General features: G+C 39.0%; 1 protein-coding gene across 1 annotated transcript in view; it reads right to left on the bottom strand.

Annotated features, from left to right (window-relative positions):
• Positions 1-229: 229 nt before the first annotated feature.
• The window catches only part of STK39 (serine/threonine kinase 39), a 304,453-nt gene continuing 289,095 nt past the window's right edge, over positions 230-15,587 (bottom strand). The window contains exon 17 of the mRNA XM_023730495.1: positions 230-1,586. Within this exon, the coding sequence (XP_023586263.1) occupies positions 1,354-1,586 (233 nt within the window). The 3' untranslated portion in view covers positions 230-1,353. The remainder of the gene's footprint in view (positions 1,587-15,587) is intronic.

The following is a 15,587-nucleotide window of genomic DNA, read 5'->3' as shown; positions in this document are numbered from 1 at the left end:
AGAAGAGGTCAGAATCAAGAGAGACAGAATGCAGAGAATTTATAGATTGATTAGAGTAGGAGATGAGGCAGAGGCTTACTGTTTATCTAGAGATAGTATAGTAGGTACTGTTTGTTATAAAACTTTCAGTAGTAGCAAAGGGCTGGGGCCTTTTTTATAGGTAAGCAAGTTTAGAGACAATGGGAATAAGCAGGCACAAATGTTTTACTCTTTTAACTCTCTCTCTCCATATTCAACATCAAGAAAAACATTCTGGATATGGTACAATTTCTAACTTTCTTATATTATAAAAAGTGAGTAAAAAGACATGTGTATTGACTTGAAATGCCAACACAGGGTGCCATTTTCTGATAAATATATTCTCACATAAATGAAACATTTTCAAAACTGCAGGTGCATTAGAAACATAATAGAGGTGACAGTGTAGTTCCAAGCTAGAAGATGAATTTTTCAATTTGCTAATTTATCACTCTAAGTCTGAATAAAATGTTTGTTTATTATCAAAACAAAGCTAATTTCTTCAGATAAATCCTGTCTGTGAAAATCTTTGTGCTCTTTTATCACACAGCCTCGCCATCTGAAATTAGATGAGAAGCTAGACCCAAAAAGTTAATTAGCATTAGGCTAACATTTACTGTCACTAACCATTTAGCATTTTTGGCCACACACATTTTCCATTTAATTTTCACAAGAAATAAAAAAGGCAAATCATCCATATATGTCGTTTACAGCAAAGTGTTGGCCATCTAGATTTTAAATTGCAGCATTCTGACTGGCCCTTGGTAATATTAATTTATAATTCTAAAACAAGCTATTTATTAGACCGCAATGTACTATTTGCTAAACCTTTCAGGAAAATAGTCACTTCTGCTTATTTGGACTTCTCTCCGTTTCTGGCCTCGCCTCCACCTGTCCTAGTCTCACAATGCCCACTACTCTGGGTTTCTGTGCCACTCCAGATCCTAAGTTTAAAATCTGCTAGAGCAGAACACCTGTTCAACATCTACTCCTTAAAAGACTCTGTTACTGTGATTTGAAATGTGGAGTGAAAATGTTATGTCTTTGTTTATTAGGCTTTGGTGAGTTAGTCTGCAATCATTTCCAATTATCTAAACCATTTCCCCAACGATCAGCCTCTATTTTTAAAAGTTAGAACCATTTGGCTTTCACCTCAGGGAAGTTTTATTAAGACTGTTGCTTTGAATTCAGTTTAATTTTGTCTACATGGTCAACTTGCCATACAAACTGGAAGCAAAATGGTACAAGATTCTCAAATGGCCATTCTTAGTTAAAGATGTAATTGTAAAAGGGTAAGTAAGATATGCTCATTGAAGAGGAAATTTCTGGTCATGGTCAGAAAATGTTTCCAAATCTTGATGAGGCAAATGACAAATGCAAAAATGGATCCCAAAGGAAAAGAACAACAACAAAACTACACAGTAGGTTATGAAGCTCTATTATTATTACTTGCTGGCACAGCATGGTAAAACATTCACCTTCTTTCCATAGCTTTTCACTTACCAACTTAAATGTCAATGTTTTTAATGCTTTGGGATCATCTACAATCTTCTGTAAATTAGCAGCCACTGTAAAATACAAACACAGAGAAAAAGTGTCCACGTTATTTCCAATAACACTGGATTTTCACCCAATGATTGAGAAAATTTGACTAATGAATAAACTGCAAAATAACTTCTGTTGCAGACATTGCAAAGCCCATATAAACGACCAAGTTACTCTCATATAGATACTGTCTACAACGGATAGCTTCAGCAATCTTGTATCTATGCACATCGGAATTAATCACTGTTAACGCCACATTTCATACAGTAAAATGAGAAATTGCTTTCTAATGAGAAGTGGAAATGGCAGCAGCATCCAGTGTTTCTAAACATTCATTAATAAGAAATTTAATAAAGGAGCCAGGAGAGGGCAGTACAAAACAAATAGGGAAGGTATTGCAAAGAACAGCTTCTCTGGAAAGAAGAGGTCAGCACATTTGAACTCCTGTCCTATAAATTCACTCAGTTCTCCGCACCCATTTCTACCAAAGCAACAAAACATGGTGGTTAACCTCTATGACTCAGGCATACTTTTTAATGCTTTCACACAGAACAACGATCTCTCAAACCGGCGAAGTGCCACCTTGAACAATACCTGAGTCAGCTGAACAGGGTCAAGCAATAGAGGCTGTCAGTTTGGAGCTCACCACTGATTAAGCTTTCAGTATTAGCCAGGTTCATTGGAGACCCATTCTGCTCTCTGGGGTGTCATGATATATTTGATACTCTAGTAGAGAAGGCAGTTCTTCCTGCTTAGTTCCCTGGTGTGGGGTACTAAGTATGAACAGAATTATCAGAAGGTAATGATGATGGAAATTTAAAGTTTTGTCCTTCCCAAACTTAAAGTACTGAAGGTCAAGTAAAGGCTGTTGGCTAGGGGAGGGGAAGTTACTATTGAAGAAATTAGAGAAGAAGGAAAATTATCTGTTGCTTTAGTAAATAGGTATCTGAAGAAATTTACCTAAAACTGCCATATTTTTAAAATAAAGTATTTTAAGGTAAAAGTGTTTCAAGTAGAAAGTCTATAAGTAGAGAGCTGAAAAAAATCTGTGCAACCTTTACTTTTCTCTAAGGTTGACCTAAAACAACCTAGATACATGGATTTTCTGCAGATTAGTTTATTGCATTTAATTCCTCAGATGCAGAGGAGGAAAAAAACGAAAATTATATATTCAATCTGGCCTATTTCTCTTTATAAACCATAATTACAAGCATCATTTTATCTTCATCTGCTGACCTCTTAATACTTGAATTCTGAGTGGTTTACTAAGTTTTATTTTTACTAATGTCCCTCCCGTCAACTTTTTCTCCTCTTTCTTTTGCCCACAAAAGCAAACACACATACACACAAGGTTCATCCTAGGCCATCACCCCATTATAGTTATCATCAACCTTCCTCTGGCCTTTGTGACAATTTCCTGAGCATTTTTTAGATACTAAAATCAGCAAGTAATTCATGCAAGAAACACTGGGTCATGGAGTGAAAAGCTCTGCTGTAAAATCCTGCCCACTAAAGCCGGCATTCATTACGTCAGGGCATTCTGACTACATGCAAATTTTGGAAACGAACACAGTACCCATTTTCTTAATTCATCAGACATCTAGTAGTTCCTCTGATTTGGGCTGATGCAGAGTAGCCATAAAGTCTTCATATGAATTTCAGTCCTTTCATTACAGTCTCTCAGTTGTCTCTCAGTTAATGTGGATCATTTACCACCCACTTCTGGGTCATCTATTTCCAGTCTGCTCGCTAATATTCAGCCAAAAGCAGGGTTCTGTCCTCCACTATTAAACTGGTACACACAGTACCAGGGCTGATTTCCAAGGAACGGTGCTCAGCAAATTATACACTGGAGGGCAAGACTGAGTTGCAAGCATCTTAAAACAATCATCTTAGAAACCATGCTCTCCAATTGTGTTTCTCACACCTCAGGGACATTAAGAAATTCAAATTCTATCTTCAGCTCAAAGCAAAATTAGCAAAACTGGCCACTTACCTGATTACTTATCCCAGCTGCTCGGCTTATTTTCAATTTAGTTGATTTTAATTTGTTGTAAAGTGCTATAAAATACCTCCATTTAACTGACATCACACAAAATTCAGGGTGATGTTAATTTCTCTTTCAATCGCAATGCTCATTAAAGAGACGGGTGTTGCTGTTTTCTCCCTTCCCCTGACTGTGCACCTGGGTTTCAAAAATAAAAACGCTCCTTACCTTGAACGTGCGCTGAGAAGGAAGAGCTGGGTAGGACTGGTTGTTAGAGGTTCTCAAGCACGTGTTAATAATGCTGAACTTAACGTTTATCGTACTTAAACTGTGGAAAATATGGCGCTTCTGAAACCTGCTTACTCAGTGGCCATCAACTCACTTCAAATCCCTCCCGGCTTTCCCAAATAAAACTCATCCCCCTCATTTCTGGTGCAGAGTCTGTGTAACCTTCTTTGAGCTGTTCCCTTTCCTCCTCCCACCACTGTCTTCAGTCACAAGTGCTTCCTCTGTCTCTTGGCCAAACAGAGACCCAGACAACACTCCCTGAGGCTGCTCTCTTGCCCTGCCCCTGAGGGCTATGTGATATCTACGTGGTTTCTTTTTTGCTAAAACTCTCACAACGTGAGCAATCTGTTTTTTGCTATTTTTCTTTCCCTCTGTCATGCTTTAGGCTTGAATGCTCAGCAGGGCTAGAAGCTTCTATTTGCTTTTTAGGCTAAGGTACATTTGGCCTAAGGTACGGTAAGTATTGGGCTTTATGAAAATGTAATAATACCATTAACAACCACATGGAAAAGACACTGAGCCTCAATACCTCCTTGAATCTAAACAGAGAAGAAAATAAGATTGCCCTGAGGGTTAGGTATCAGAGGACGGCAGCAGAGCTGACATTTCTTTGGCAAACTAAGTTGAACATTGTCCAGACACTGTTTTCTCTATAAACCCACTGTATGACTCAAATTCTCCACATTTCGACAGTTAGAAAAGTAACAGTTATATATTTAACTGTTTACAGTTTGTGTTTGTATTCTGAGTAATTAGTCAAAAGTTACACTTTTCTCCCCAGATACCAGTATATTTCACAACAATCCCATATGTACCGATGTTCCAGTGGCAAAGTAAGTTAATTTATTTAATTCGAGCTATTTCCAAACAAAAGTTGTGGGGGAAAAGAGAACCAATGGACACCAAGTCTGATGTTTTCCCCCATAGTAAGAAATTCTGAGACAAGGTGAAAGCATGGTCTTGGGTTACCTGACAAGGTGATAACTCCATAATATTATTTTGTCCAAAGATACACCCTACACATCTGCTCTTTGCATTGCATTGCTGCAGAGACACAGCATGGGAGTGCAAAGAAAGAGACATGGGTGCCAAAAGAGAATCAAGCTCTAAGTAAGAAGAAAAGGAGATAGGAGGGTGGGTTTCTGATGGATACTGCTATAAAACTAATGCAAAATTATGGCCAACAATTCAGTTTGGGACAAAATGTAAGAGATCTGCCCCATTATTGCCCCTAAACCTCTGGGCTCTTATTTTCATGACAGGCAGTCTAGCATCACGATTAAGAGCCTGAACTTTCAAGCCAGAGTACCTGGTACAACAATCTAGCCTCCTGCTTAGCTCTGTGTGAGCTTTGTGAACTTGGGCAAGTTTACTTGCCTCTTGGTGCTCAAGGCTACTTGTATGTAAAACGAGGGTAAATAATAATGTCTACAGTTAAGCGCTCAACTATTAACGGAAAGGTTGATGGTTCAAATCCACCTTGGAAGGCAGGTCTGGGGCAATCTACTTCTGAAAAATCACACTGAAAACCTGACGGAGTACAGTTCTATTCCGACACACAAAGTGGCGCCATGAGTCAAATCAACTCAAAAGCACCTGGTTCTGGTTTACCTGCTAGGATTGATCTGAAGGTTCATTGAGTTCATACATGTAAAGTGCTTAGAATGGTGCTTGATGTACACCCATTGCCGGTGAGTTGATTCCGACTCATAGCGACCCTACAGGACAGAGCAGAACTGCCCGGTAGGGTTCTCAAGGCTGTAATTTTTATGGAAGCAGACTGCCACATCTTTCTCTTGTGCAGCAGCTGGTGGGTTCAGACAGGCGACTTTTCCATGAGCAGCTGAGTGCTTAGCCACTGCACCACCAGGGCTCCTTGCTTGATGTATAGTAAATACTTAGTAAACATTAGCTATTATCTTATTATCTCTGCTGTGGACAACTGCAATATCTTAACTGGTTTCTTTGTCTTCCATTTTAACCCCTTAAAGTCTTCTTTCTCAGGCTCACTAGAGTTACTTAAAGAATCTAGGTCACAAATCAGAATGCACTGTCTCCTTAGGTAATACCGTTTAACTGTTCTCCATCCACTCCAGGTTAAAGTCCAAGCTCCTAATGTAGCCCACGAGACCCTCCACGGTCCGGCCTCAAACTACTTCTCTAGCTTACCTTTTGCCATTTCCTTCTCAGAAAGACTTCCAGGTCCTGACTCTCCTCTAGATCTCTACCACTGCTCTTCCCACTGTGTGCTGAAATAATTCATTTCAGACCTGCTTCCCTCACTGGATGCAAAACCTTTGATAACCCAGGAAAAATCACATTCATTTCTGTAAAAGGCCTATCTTCGAAATATATCCATGTACCCAGCAGATGTAATTAGCTACATTAACAGAGGTCATACTAGAGTAGGGCGGACCCTAATCCAATACGACTGGTATCCTAATAAAAAGAGAAGAAGAGACACACGGGAGAATGCCATGTGAAGATGAAGGCAGAGATCAGAGTGATGCATCTATAGGCCAAAGAACACTAAGGATTGCTGGAAGCCACCAGAAGCTAGGAGAGAGACATGGAACAGATTCTCCCTCAGAGCCCGCAGAAGGAATCAACATTGTTGACACCCTAATTTCAGATCTAGCCTCCAGAACTGTGAGAGAATATTATTTCTGTTGTTTTAAGCCACCCAGTTTGTGGTACTGTGTTACAGCAGCCTTTGGAAACTAAGACCCACCTGATCAAGCTCCTTGCTCCATCTCTGAAGTCATCCCTTAACATTCTCTCCTGCTGCCCCAGTTCAAGCCATAACAGCCTCTGTGCTGATCCTTAAGCATTCAAAGCAGGCCCCTCCCAGAGAACCTCTGCACCTGCCATTCCCTCTGCTGGAAGTTTTCCTCTTCCATGGCTGTCTCCCTCGCTTCCTTCAGGTCTCTGCTCAAATGTCCTGGGATGCCCTCTATAACACCCCTTACCACCACCACCACCTCCTCATTATCTCTTTACTTGGATTTTTCCTGTTCATAGTATTTATCACCACCTGACATGCTATATATTTATGAACTATTTTTGAGTGTGTCCCTTCATCTGCCCATACATATCCAGAAGATAATCTAAAACAAATGTGGGAACTTTATTTTGTTCACTGCTATATTTCCAGTGCCTGACATATGGTGTCGATCTGTTGATACATGAATAAATGCACAAACGAATCTTTGCGACACTGGTGTCTAGCACAATGGCTAGTACATTGCAGTTGGTAAATAAGCTATAGACTGTGTCCTCAGAAACATGCACAAAAAAGTTTGTCTACAATCTAGGGGCTTCAGAGACCTTAAGAACTTTAGTTTAAGACTTCCTGATAGAAGAATTATTCGTATTTTAGAATAATCAAAGCACTTTTTTCCCACAAATGTGTCTCCTAAGCAATAATCCCATTTGTTTTCCAAAGCAAATAAATTAACTCTTGCCTCATCTCCGATGGATATTGGGTATCCGTGGCCACATGACTTTTAAAATGGGCCATTTTTCATTCAGTTTTTTCAGGGAGGAGGGCCTAGGTCACCACCCAGGTAAGCTTCCCAGACTAGCAGAGGTGCTAGCAGCAGGGACTGATATCTGCAACATTACAACGCATGCAACTCTCCTTCAGGCAAAGGGACCAACCAATCCTGGAGCAACAATTTCCAGGTGGGTCCAAGCAGTGCAATGGATGGACTATAGCTGATACTATGGTGTGCTGCCTAGATTATCTCTTAAAGAATGAGGCAATAGTTCTCCCAGCTGCTGAGATTATTGGTGGCTAGTGGTGCTGAGCTTAGTACCTCTTCAGGGATTCCCCTTGGCCAAAGAGAGCTGTCTCACCCAAAGTCAAGCTCTGTCCCCAGAGATAGCCTGCATCCAATGGCTGGTCATAGGAGTAAAAAGGCCCTCTTGCCTCAAGACAGGACAACCCTGAAGGATCATCCCAGCTCCAAAGATCCCTGTGGGATCAGCTTAGGCCTTTGCCGTAACTGCATCACAACTTATTTCCTCTTTCTGCCAAATTCTACTTCCTTTATTCCCTCATAGATATTGATCTTGCAAAGACTCCTCAAAAACACCACCTGCATGTAAATCTATGACACTGAGTCTTTTATCCTGAAAAGACTAAGTTTCTTAACTAAGACTCTGCCCAAGAATTTGGATATTGTACGTGTCATGCTAGCTACAAATACACCAGTGAAACCATCACCACAATCAAGATAATGAACATATCCATCATGCCTAGAAGTTTCCTCATGACCCACTGTAATTCCTCCCACCTTGCCGTCCCTGGTCCTCTCTCTAGTCTCTCTAGGAAACCACTGCTCTGTTTTCTGTCACTGTAGATTAGTTTGCAGTCTCAAGAATTTTATACAAATAAATTCATATAGCATGCACTCGTTTTGCCTGGCTTCTCTCACTCAGCACAATTCTTTCGCAATGCATGCATGCATGTTGTAGCATGTATCAATATTCATTCCTTTATATTGTTCATTAGTATGCTGTTGTATGGATATACCACAGTTTGCTTATAATATTTACTTACTGACGAACACTGGGGTTGTCTTCCAATTTTGCTGCTACAAATAAAGCTATTATGAGCATTCTTGTACAAGATTGTATGGACGTACATTTTCTTTTCTCTCAAGTAAATACCTACAAGAGGAATGGCTGGATCATATGGTAGGTGTATCTTCAACTTCTTAAGAAACTGTCAAACTGTTTTCCTAAGTGGGTGCACCATTTTACATTCCCATCAGCAGTGCATGGGAGTTCCCACACCAACACTTAGCATTGTCAGTTTTGTTTTGTTTTTTTTAAATTTTAGCCATTCTAATAGATGTTTTCTGGTACCTCACTGTGGTTTTAATTTGCATTTCCCTAACAGTAAATGAACATGAGCATCTTTTCATGCGCTTATTTGGTAGAGTCTTTTTAAAGGTATTTTCTGATAATAGAAGCGTTAATGATTTCCATATATGCAAGCAGGGTTTTGCTGGCTTAAGTAGAAGATTTTCTATAAAGAACTAAAGGCCTTTGTTAGGAATCAGAGATGTTTCCTCATCCCAGAGGTAAGAAGTTCAGACAGTGCTTATCAGATCTCCTCCTAGCTCACCCAGTAAATGAATAAAACACAAATGTAAAGTGCAGAAGGTATCAGAGCTCATCAGTTCACAGCTTGGAAAATTTCCTAGAGCTTCCTGTATAGTTCAGAAACCTCAATTATCTTTCACTAGGAACTTTTAAGTTTGCAGGTCATGAGTTTGTGTAGAGGCAAACAAAGAAGAGTAGAAAATGATCATATCATGGAAGGCAGCAATGGCATGACACAGGAAATTCATCCAACTTTGATCTCAGATACACAAACAAAGATACAGATCTTTGCTGTATATAACAAACCAAACAAAACCAAATTCACTACCGTTGAGTCGATTCTGACTCATAGCGACCCTACAGGGCAGAGTATAACTGCCCCACAGGGTTTCCAAGGAGCAGCTGGTGGATTCAAACTGCTGACCTTTTGGTTAGCAGCCGAGCTCTTAACTACTGTGCCACCAGGGCTCCGTATATAACAAGAAGGTCTTATTTAACTGTGCTAGATGTCTAGAGTCAAAAAAAAGAGCCTTATACCCAGAAGCACATTATAAAAATATTAGTAAGACTGCTGGTATGTAGGACATGAAGGCTAAACACAGTCTGGGACTCTAATGGCAATCTCACAACCATCACATGCAGCAAGTACCATGAATAAAGAAAACACGCAGCCTGACCTCCAGTGCAGTTTATGCATAAGACTAAAACCATTTAAGTGCCTCTTTCACTTAATTAAAGAAAAAAAAAAAAGCTTACAGAAATAAATTTTAAGCTATCTTTACAACCTTGTCAAATCATGCAAATTCTAGAAAAAAATACAGTCAGAGAAAATATGCCAAAAAATAAAAAATAAAAAAAGCAACACTTAACTTCATAGGATCAACTTTTTCTTATCAACACTCTCACTTTACCTTGATCTGGTTTATAGAGTTTTTTTCAATAGTCAGATATTAATAGGACACTCACAGCTTGAGATTCAACCTAGTTGCTTCTGGACTGGGAAAAGCTTTGGAAAGTTAAAATTAATGAGACAGTAAATACACTGCATTGGGCAGTGCTACCTGAATTATGAGCCAACACAGTCAACTGAGATACAGCCATCTGGCATAAGCACAAAACCCAGAGAGAACCTGAAGGACTCTGACCCCAGCACGTGGTGGCAGCCTTCCACATAGAAACATTTCTCACACATGTGGCCAGCCCACATGGGAAAAATGAGGGAGCTGGGCCTTTCTTTACATTATGTGACAATGTCCCAGAGAAGGATATCTCTTTTAATTTCTTAGGTTAGTCTTTTCTTTATTTATGGTATATTTCAAAGCATGTAAAATAAAGATTTATCAGCCAGTGTAAGTTACAGAGCAAGGTTGAATAATTCAACCATTTAATAATAACAAATCAAATCAATCTAAAATAAATAACTTGAAATCTAATCCTCTTCATAATACTTAGTATGAGACTTCAGAAAATCACTTTCCCTTTGCCTTAGACAAGTGAAACTCAAAGTAGCCCATCACTGAAATGTTTGTTACCACGAGGTAAGGAATATGCACTAGAAAGAAAATCAACCCAATGCTTCCTTCATTGAGAAAGTCTTGCTACAAAAAAAAAGAAAGTATCACACTTTGAGTAGCATTGCTTTAAACTGTTGTCAAAATAATATTAACTTGCCCCTTGTTTTTCCACCATCCCTGATGGATTGGTCTGGATGAAGTATAAGAAAACTGCCTCAGTGTGTCATATAGTATCTCTAACAAGGTAAAATACCTAACATGGGGGAGGCGGATGTTGTATACAAGGAAATTTAAACTGTTGCCTATTAAGAGCAAGGACCTTTATTTTTATTTTTTTTTATTTTTTAAAGCAGGTACGTGTTCCAATATAAAGTGTGTAGTATAAACTGGTGTTTTTGCTAGATGTTGGGGAGATACAAACACAAGGAATGCAAACCTTGCCATGCATACTGTGTGGGCAGAGTCACAAATAAATGATTACAGCACAAATACCTTGAGTGCTGTTGGAGGGGTAGGAACCAGGTACAAGGACAGCACTGAGGGAAATTGCCTAGGGAGTTCCGGGTAGGATTCCAGGAAGAGGAGATATTTAAGTCTTGAAAGAAGAGTTGGAGTTTGTCAAGTGAATAGGAGCATTCCAGATAGAAAAAGCAGGGTCAAGACAGGAGCAAAGCAAGTTTGAGAGCTGCAGTGAAGTGCTTGGCATGGCTAGAGTGAAGACTGGAGTTGGAGGGACTATGAGAAATACAGGTTGGGAAGTAGGCAGAGGCCTGGACAACAGGGCCTTTTCCACTAAGGAATCTGGACTTTATCTTACAGAAAAAGGGTTTTAAATACCATATCAGTTAATAATGACAATGTTAACTGTAGACTCTGGAAAACATTAATAGTGTATTGAAAGAAGAAAAAAAATCTAAAATTTTGGTTTGGATTTGTAAAAGTAATCGTATTTTTAAGTCACGTGACTTGCTTATTATTATACATAATGATCTACAGTAAAGAACAAATTGAAAACAAAAGGACAAATATTGTATGATTCCACTTATATGGAATATTTAGAATGGGCAAATACATAGAGACGAAAGTTTATTAAGAAGCCCTGGTGGTGTAATGGTTAAAGTCTTGGCTGCTAACCAAAAGGTCTGTGGTTTGAACTCACCAGCTGCTCCATGGGAGAAAAGACCTGGTGATCTGCTCCTGTAAAAATCCCGTAAAAATTACACCCTAGGAAACCCTACGGAGCAGTTCTACTCTGTCCTATATGGTTGCTATGAGTGAGAATGGACTCAACGGCACACAGCAAAGTTTATTAGTGGTTACAAGGGGTGGTAGGGAGGGAAAAAGGGGGAGTCATTGCTTAGAGAGCTCTAAGTTTCTGTTGATGATGATGTAATAATTTGGAAATGGAGAATAGTGATGGTTGCACAACTTGATAAATGTAATCAATCTCACTGAACTGTACATGTAAAAATGTTGAATTGGAAAATGTTTTGTTTTATATGTATTTCTAGCACAATGAAACAATAAAAAATAAATTAAGCGTATCAGTAAATATGTCAAATAACTTCTTTGTACATTTTCAAATGAAAAACTTATACATGTATAGCCACTCTTCATATTTTACTGTCCATGTAAAATGGTGTTCTTACAAAGAACATAAAATAATAATAATAATAATAAAGTACATCGTCTAGATTAAGACAAATAAAAGTGGGCATTAAAGTACCTGGTCTCATGTGGACATCTCTGCCTCATATATTCTAAGAAGCCTGTGTGCATAGGTTTGAGTTTTAATGAAACTAGCCTTATGTAGAGGAGTTTTTCCCCAGATGATTCATTAATTGAGAAATCACTGTATCTCACTATATTAGTTGCCCTAATTGAACAGATAAGAAACCACTATCAGGGAATTCATTTTTCTTTCCTGATATCGTTCTGTTGGGTAATGCAGAAGAACGAGCTATTGCAAAGAAGATAAAAATAACATTGGAAAAAAAAAACTATTTTAAGTGGAAGAACTTCTGAATTAATTTTTTTTCTACATTTGTTTGTTTCATACACACTGCATGAATAAAGTTAGGCATAGACAGTGGCTTATAATGTGGCCTAAAGTTAGAATTGAAGTCCAGGAGTTCTCAAGATCAGCCTTCTATAGGCAGGACTGTCTGTACATCATTTAAGACCAAGAGGAAGTTGTCTGTCTTATATTTGAGATTGTCTACACCACGTGTCTGTTAGTTTGTCCTACTGTGGTGGCTTGTGTCTTGCTGTGATACTGGAAGCTTTGCCACTGGTATTTCAAATACCAGCAGAGTCACTCTTGGTGGACAGGTTTCAACTAAGCTTCCAGACTAAGAAAGACTAGGCAGAAAGACTTGTCCATCTTACATCTTAAAAAAACTGGCAAGTGAAAATCTCGTGAATAGCAGCGGAACATTGTTTGATATAGTGCTGGAAGATGAGCGCCACAGGCTGGAAGGCACTCAAAATACGACTGGGTAAGAGCTGCCTCGTCAAAGTAGAGTTGACCTTAATGATGTGGATGGAGCCAAGTTTTCAGGACCTTCATTTGCCGATGTGGCACAACTCAAAATGAGAAGAAACAGCCACAAACATCCATTAATAATTGGAACATGGAATGTATGAAGCATGAATTTAGGAAAATTGGAAGTCATCAAAAATGAAATGGAATGCATAAAAATCAATATCCTAGGCATGAGTGAGCTGAAATGGACTGGTATTGGCTGTTTTGAATCAGACAATCATATGGTCTACTATGCCAGGAATGATACATTGAAGAGGAATGGCATCGTGTTCAATGCCAAAAAGAACATTTCATGATCTATCCTGACGTACAACGCTGTCAGTGATAGGATAATATCCATACACCTACAAGGAAGACCAGTGAATACGACTATTATTCAAATTTACACACCAACCACTAAGACCAAAAATGAAGAAACTGAAGATTTCTACTAACTTCTGCAGTCTGAAATAGATCGAATATGCAATCAAGATGCATTGATAATTACTGGCGACTGGAATACGAAAGTTGGAAACGAAGAAGGAACAGTAATTGGAAAATATGGCCTTGGTGACAGAAATGATGGCAGAGATCACATGATAGAATTTTGCAAGACCAATGACTTCATTGCAAATACCTTTTTTCAACAACATAAATGGTGATTACACACGTTGACCTCACCAGATGGAATACATAGGAATCAAATCGACTGTATCTGTGGAAAGAGATGATGGAAAAGCTCAACATCATCAGTCAGAACAAGGCGAGGGGCCGACTGCTGAACAGACCATCAATTACTCATATGCAAGTTCAAGTTGAAGAAATTTAAACAAGTCCATGAGAGCCAAAGTACGACCTTGAGTATATCCCACCACAATTTAGAAACCATCTCATGAATAGATTTGACACACTGAACACTAATGACCGAAGACCAGATGAGTTGTGGAATGACATCAAGGACATCATACATGAAGAAAGCAAGAGGTTATTAAAAAGACAGGATGAAAGAAAAGACCAAAATGAATGTTAGAAGAGACTCTGAAAGTTGCTCTTGAACGCAGAGTAGCTAAAACAAAAGGAAGAAATGATGAAGTAAAAGAGCTGAACAGAAGATTTCTGAGGGCGGCTCAAAAAGACAAAGCAAAGTATAATAATGAAATGTGGTGCAAAGACCTAGAGATAGAAAACCAAAAGGGAAGAACATGCATGGCATTTCTCAAGCTGAAAGAACTGAAGAAAAAATTCAAGCATCGAGTTGCAATATTGAAGGATTCTATGGGAAAAATATTAAACAACGTAGAAAGCATCCAAAGAAGATGGAAGGAATACACAGTCTGTACCAAAAAGAACTGCTCAACATTCAACCATTTCAGAAGGTAGCATACGATCTACAACCAACAGTACTGAAGGAAGAGGTCCAAGATGCACTGAAGGCACTGGCAAAAAACAAGGCTCCAGGAATTGATGGAATACCAACTGAGATGTTTCAACAAATTGTTGCAGTGCTGGAAGAGCTCACTTGTCTATGCCAAGAAATCTCGAAGACAGCTACCTGCCCAACCGACTGGAAGAGATCCATATTTGTACCCATTGCAAAGAAAGGTGATCCAATAGAATGCAGAAATTAATGAACAATATCATTAATATCACATGCAAGTAAAACTTTGCTGAAGATCATTCCAAAGCAGTTGCAGCAGTACATTGACAGAGAACTGCCACAAATTCAAGCCAGAATCAGAAGAGGACTTGGAACAAAGGATATCGTTGCTGATGTTAGATGGATCATGGCTGAAATTGGAGAATAGCCAAAAGATGCTTACCTGCATTTTATTGACTATGCAAATGCATTCGACTGTGTGGAGCATAACAAATTATAGATAACATTGTGAAGAATGGGAATTCCAGAACACTTAATCGTGCTCATGCAGAACCTGTACTTAGACCAAGAGGCAGTCGTTCAAACAGAATAAGGGGATACTGCGTGGTTTAAAGTCACGAACGGTATGTGTTAGGGTTGTATCCTTTCTCCATACTTATTCAATCTGTATGCTGAGCAAAGAATCAGAGAAGCTGAACTATATTAAGAAGAACTCAGCATAAGGATTGGAGGAAGACTCATTAACACCCTGCAACATGCAGATAACACAACCTTGCTTGTGGAAAGTGAAGAGCACTTGAAGCACTTACTGATGAAGATCAAAAAGACTACAGCCTTCAGTACTGAATAAGCCTCAATATAAAGAAAACAAAAATCCTCACAACTGGACCAATAAACAATATCATGATAAACAAGAGAAAATACGGAAGTTGTCAAGGATTTCATTTTACTTGGATCCACAATCAATGCCCATGGAAACAGCAGTCATCAACTCAAATGACACATTGCACTGGGTAAATCTGCTGCAAAATATGATGGATTAAAGGTGTGCCTGACCCAAGCCACGGTGTTTTCAACTGCCTCACATACATGTGAAAGCTGAACAATGAATAAAGAAGACTGAAGAAGAACTGATGCCTTTGAATTATGGTGCTGGCAAAGAATATTGAATATACCATGGACTGCCAGAAGAATGAACAAATCTGTCTTGGAAGAAGTACA

Source organism: Trichechus manatus, unplaced genomic scaffold (genome assembly GCF_000243295.1).
Source record: "Trichechus manatus latirostris isolate Lorelei unplaced genomic scaffold, TriManLat1.0 scaffold00037, whole genome shotgun sequence".
Lineage (NCBI taxonomy): Eukaryota > Metazoa > Chordata > Mammalia > Sirenia > Trichechidae > Trichechus > Trichechus manatus.
Note: the sequence above shows the minus strand (reverse complement) of the source record. Positions and strands in the feature narration are given on the sequence as shown.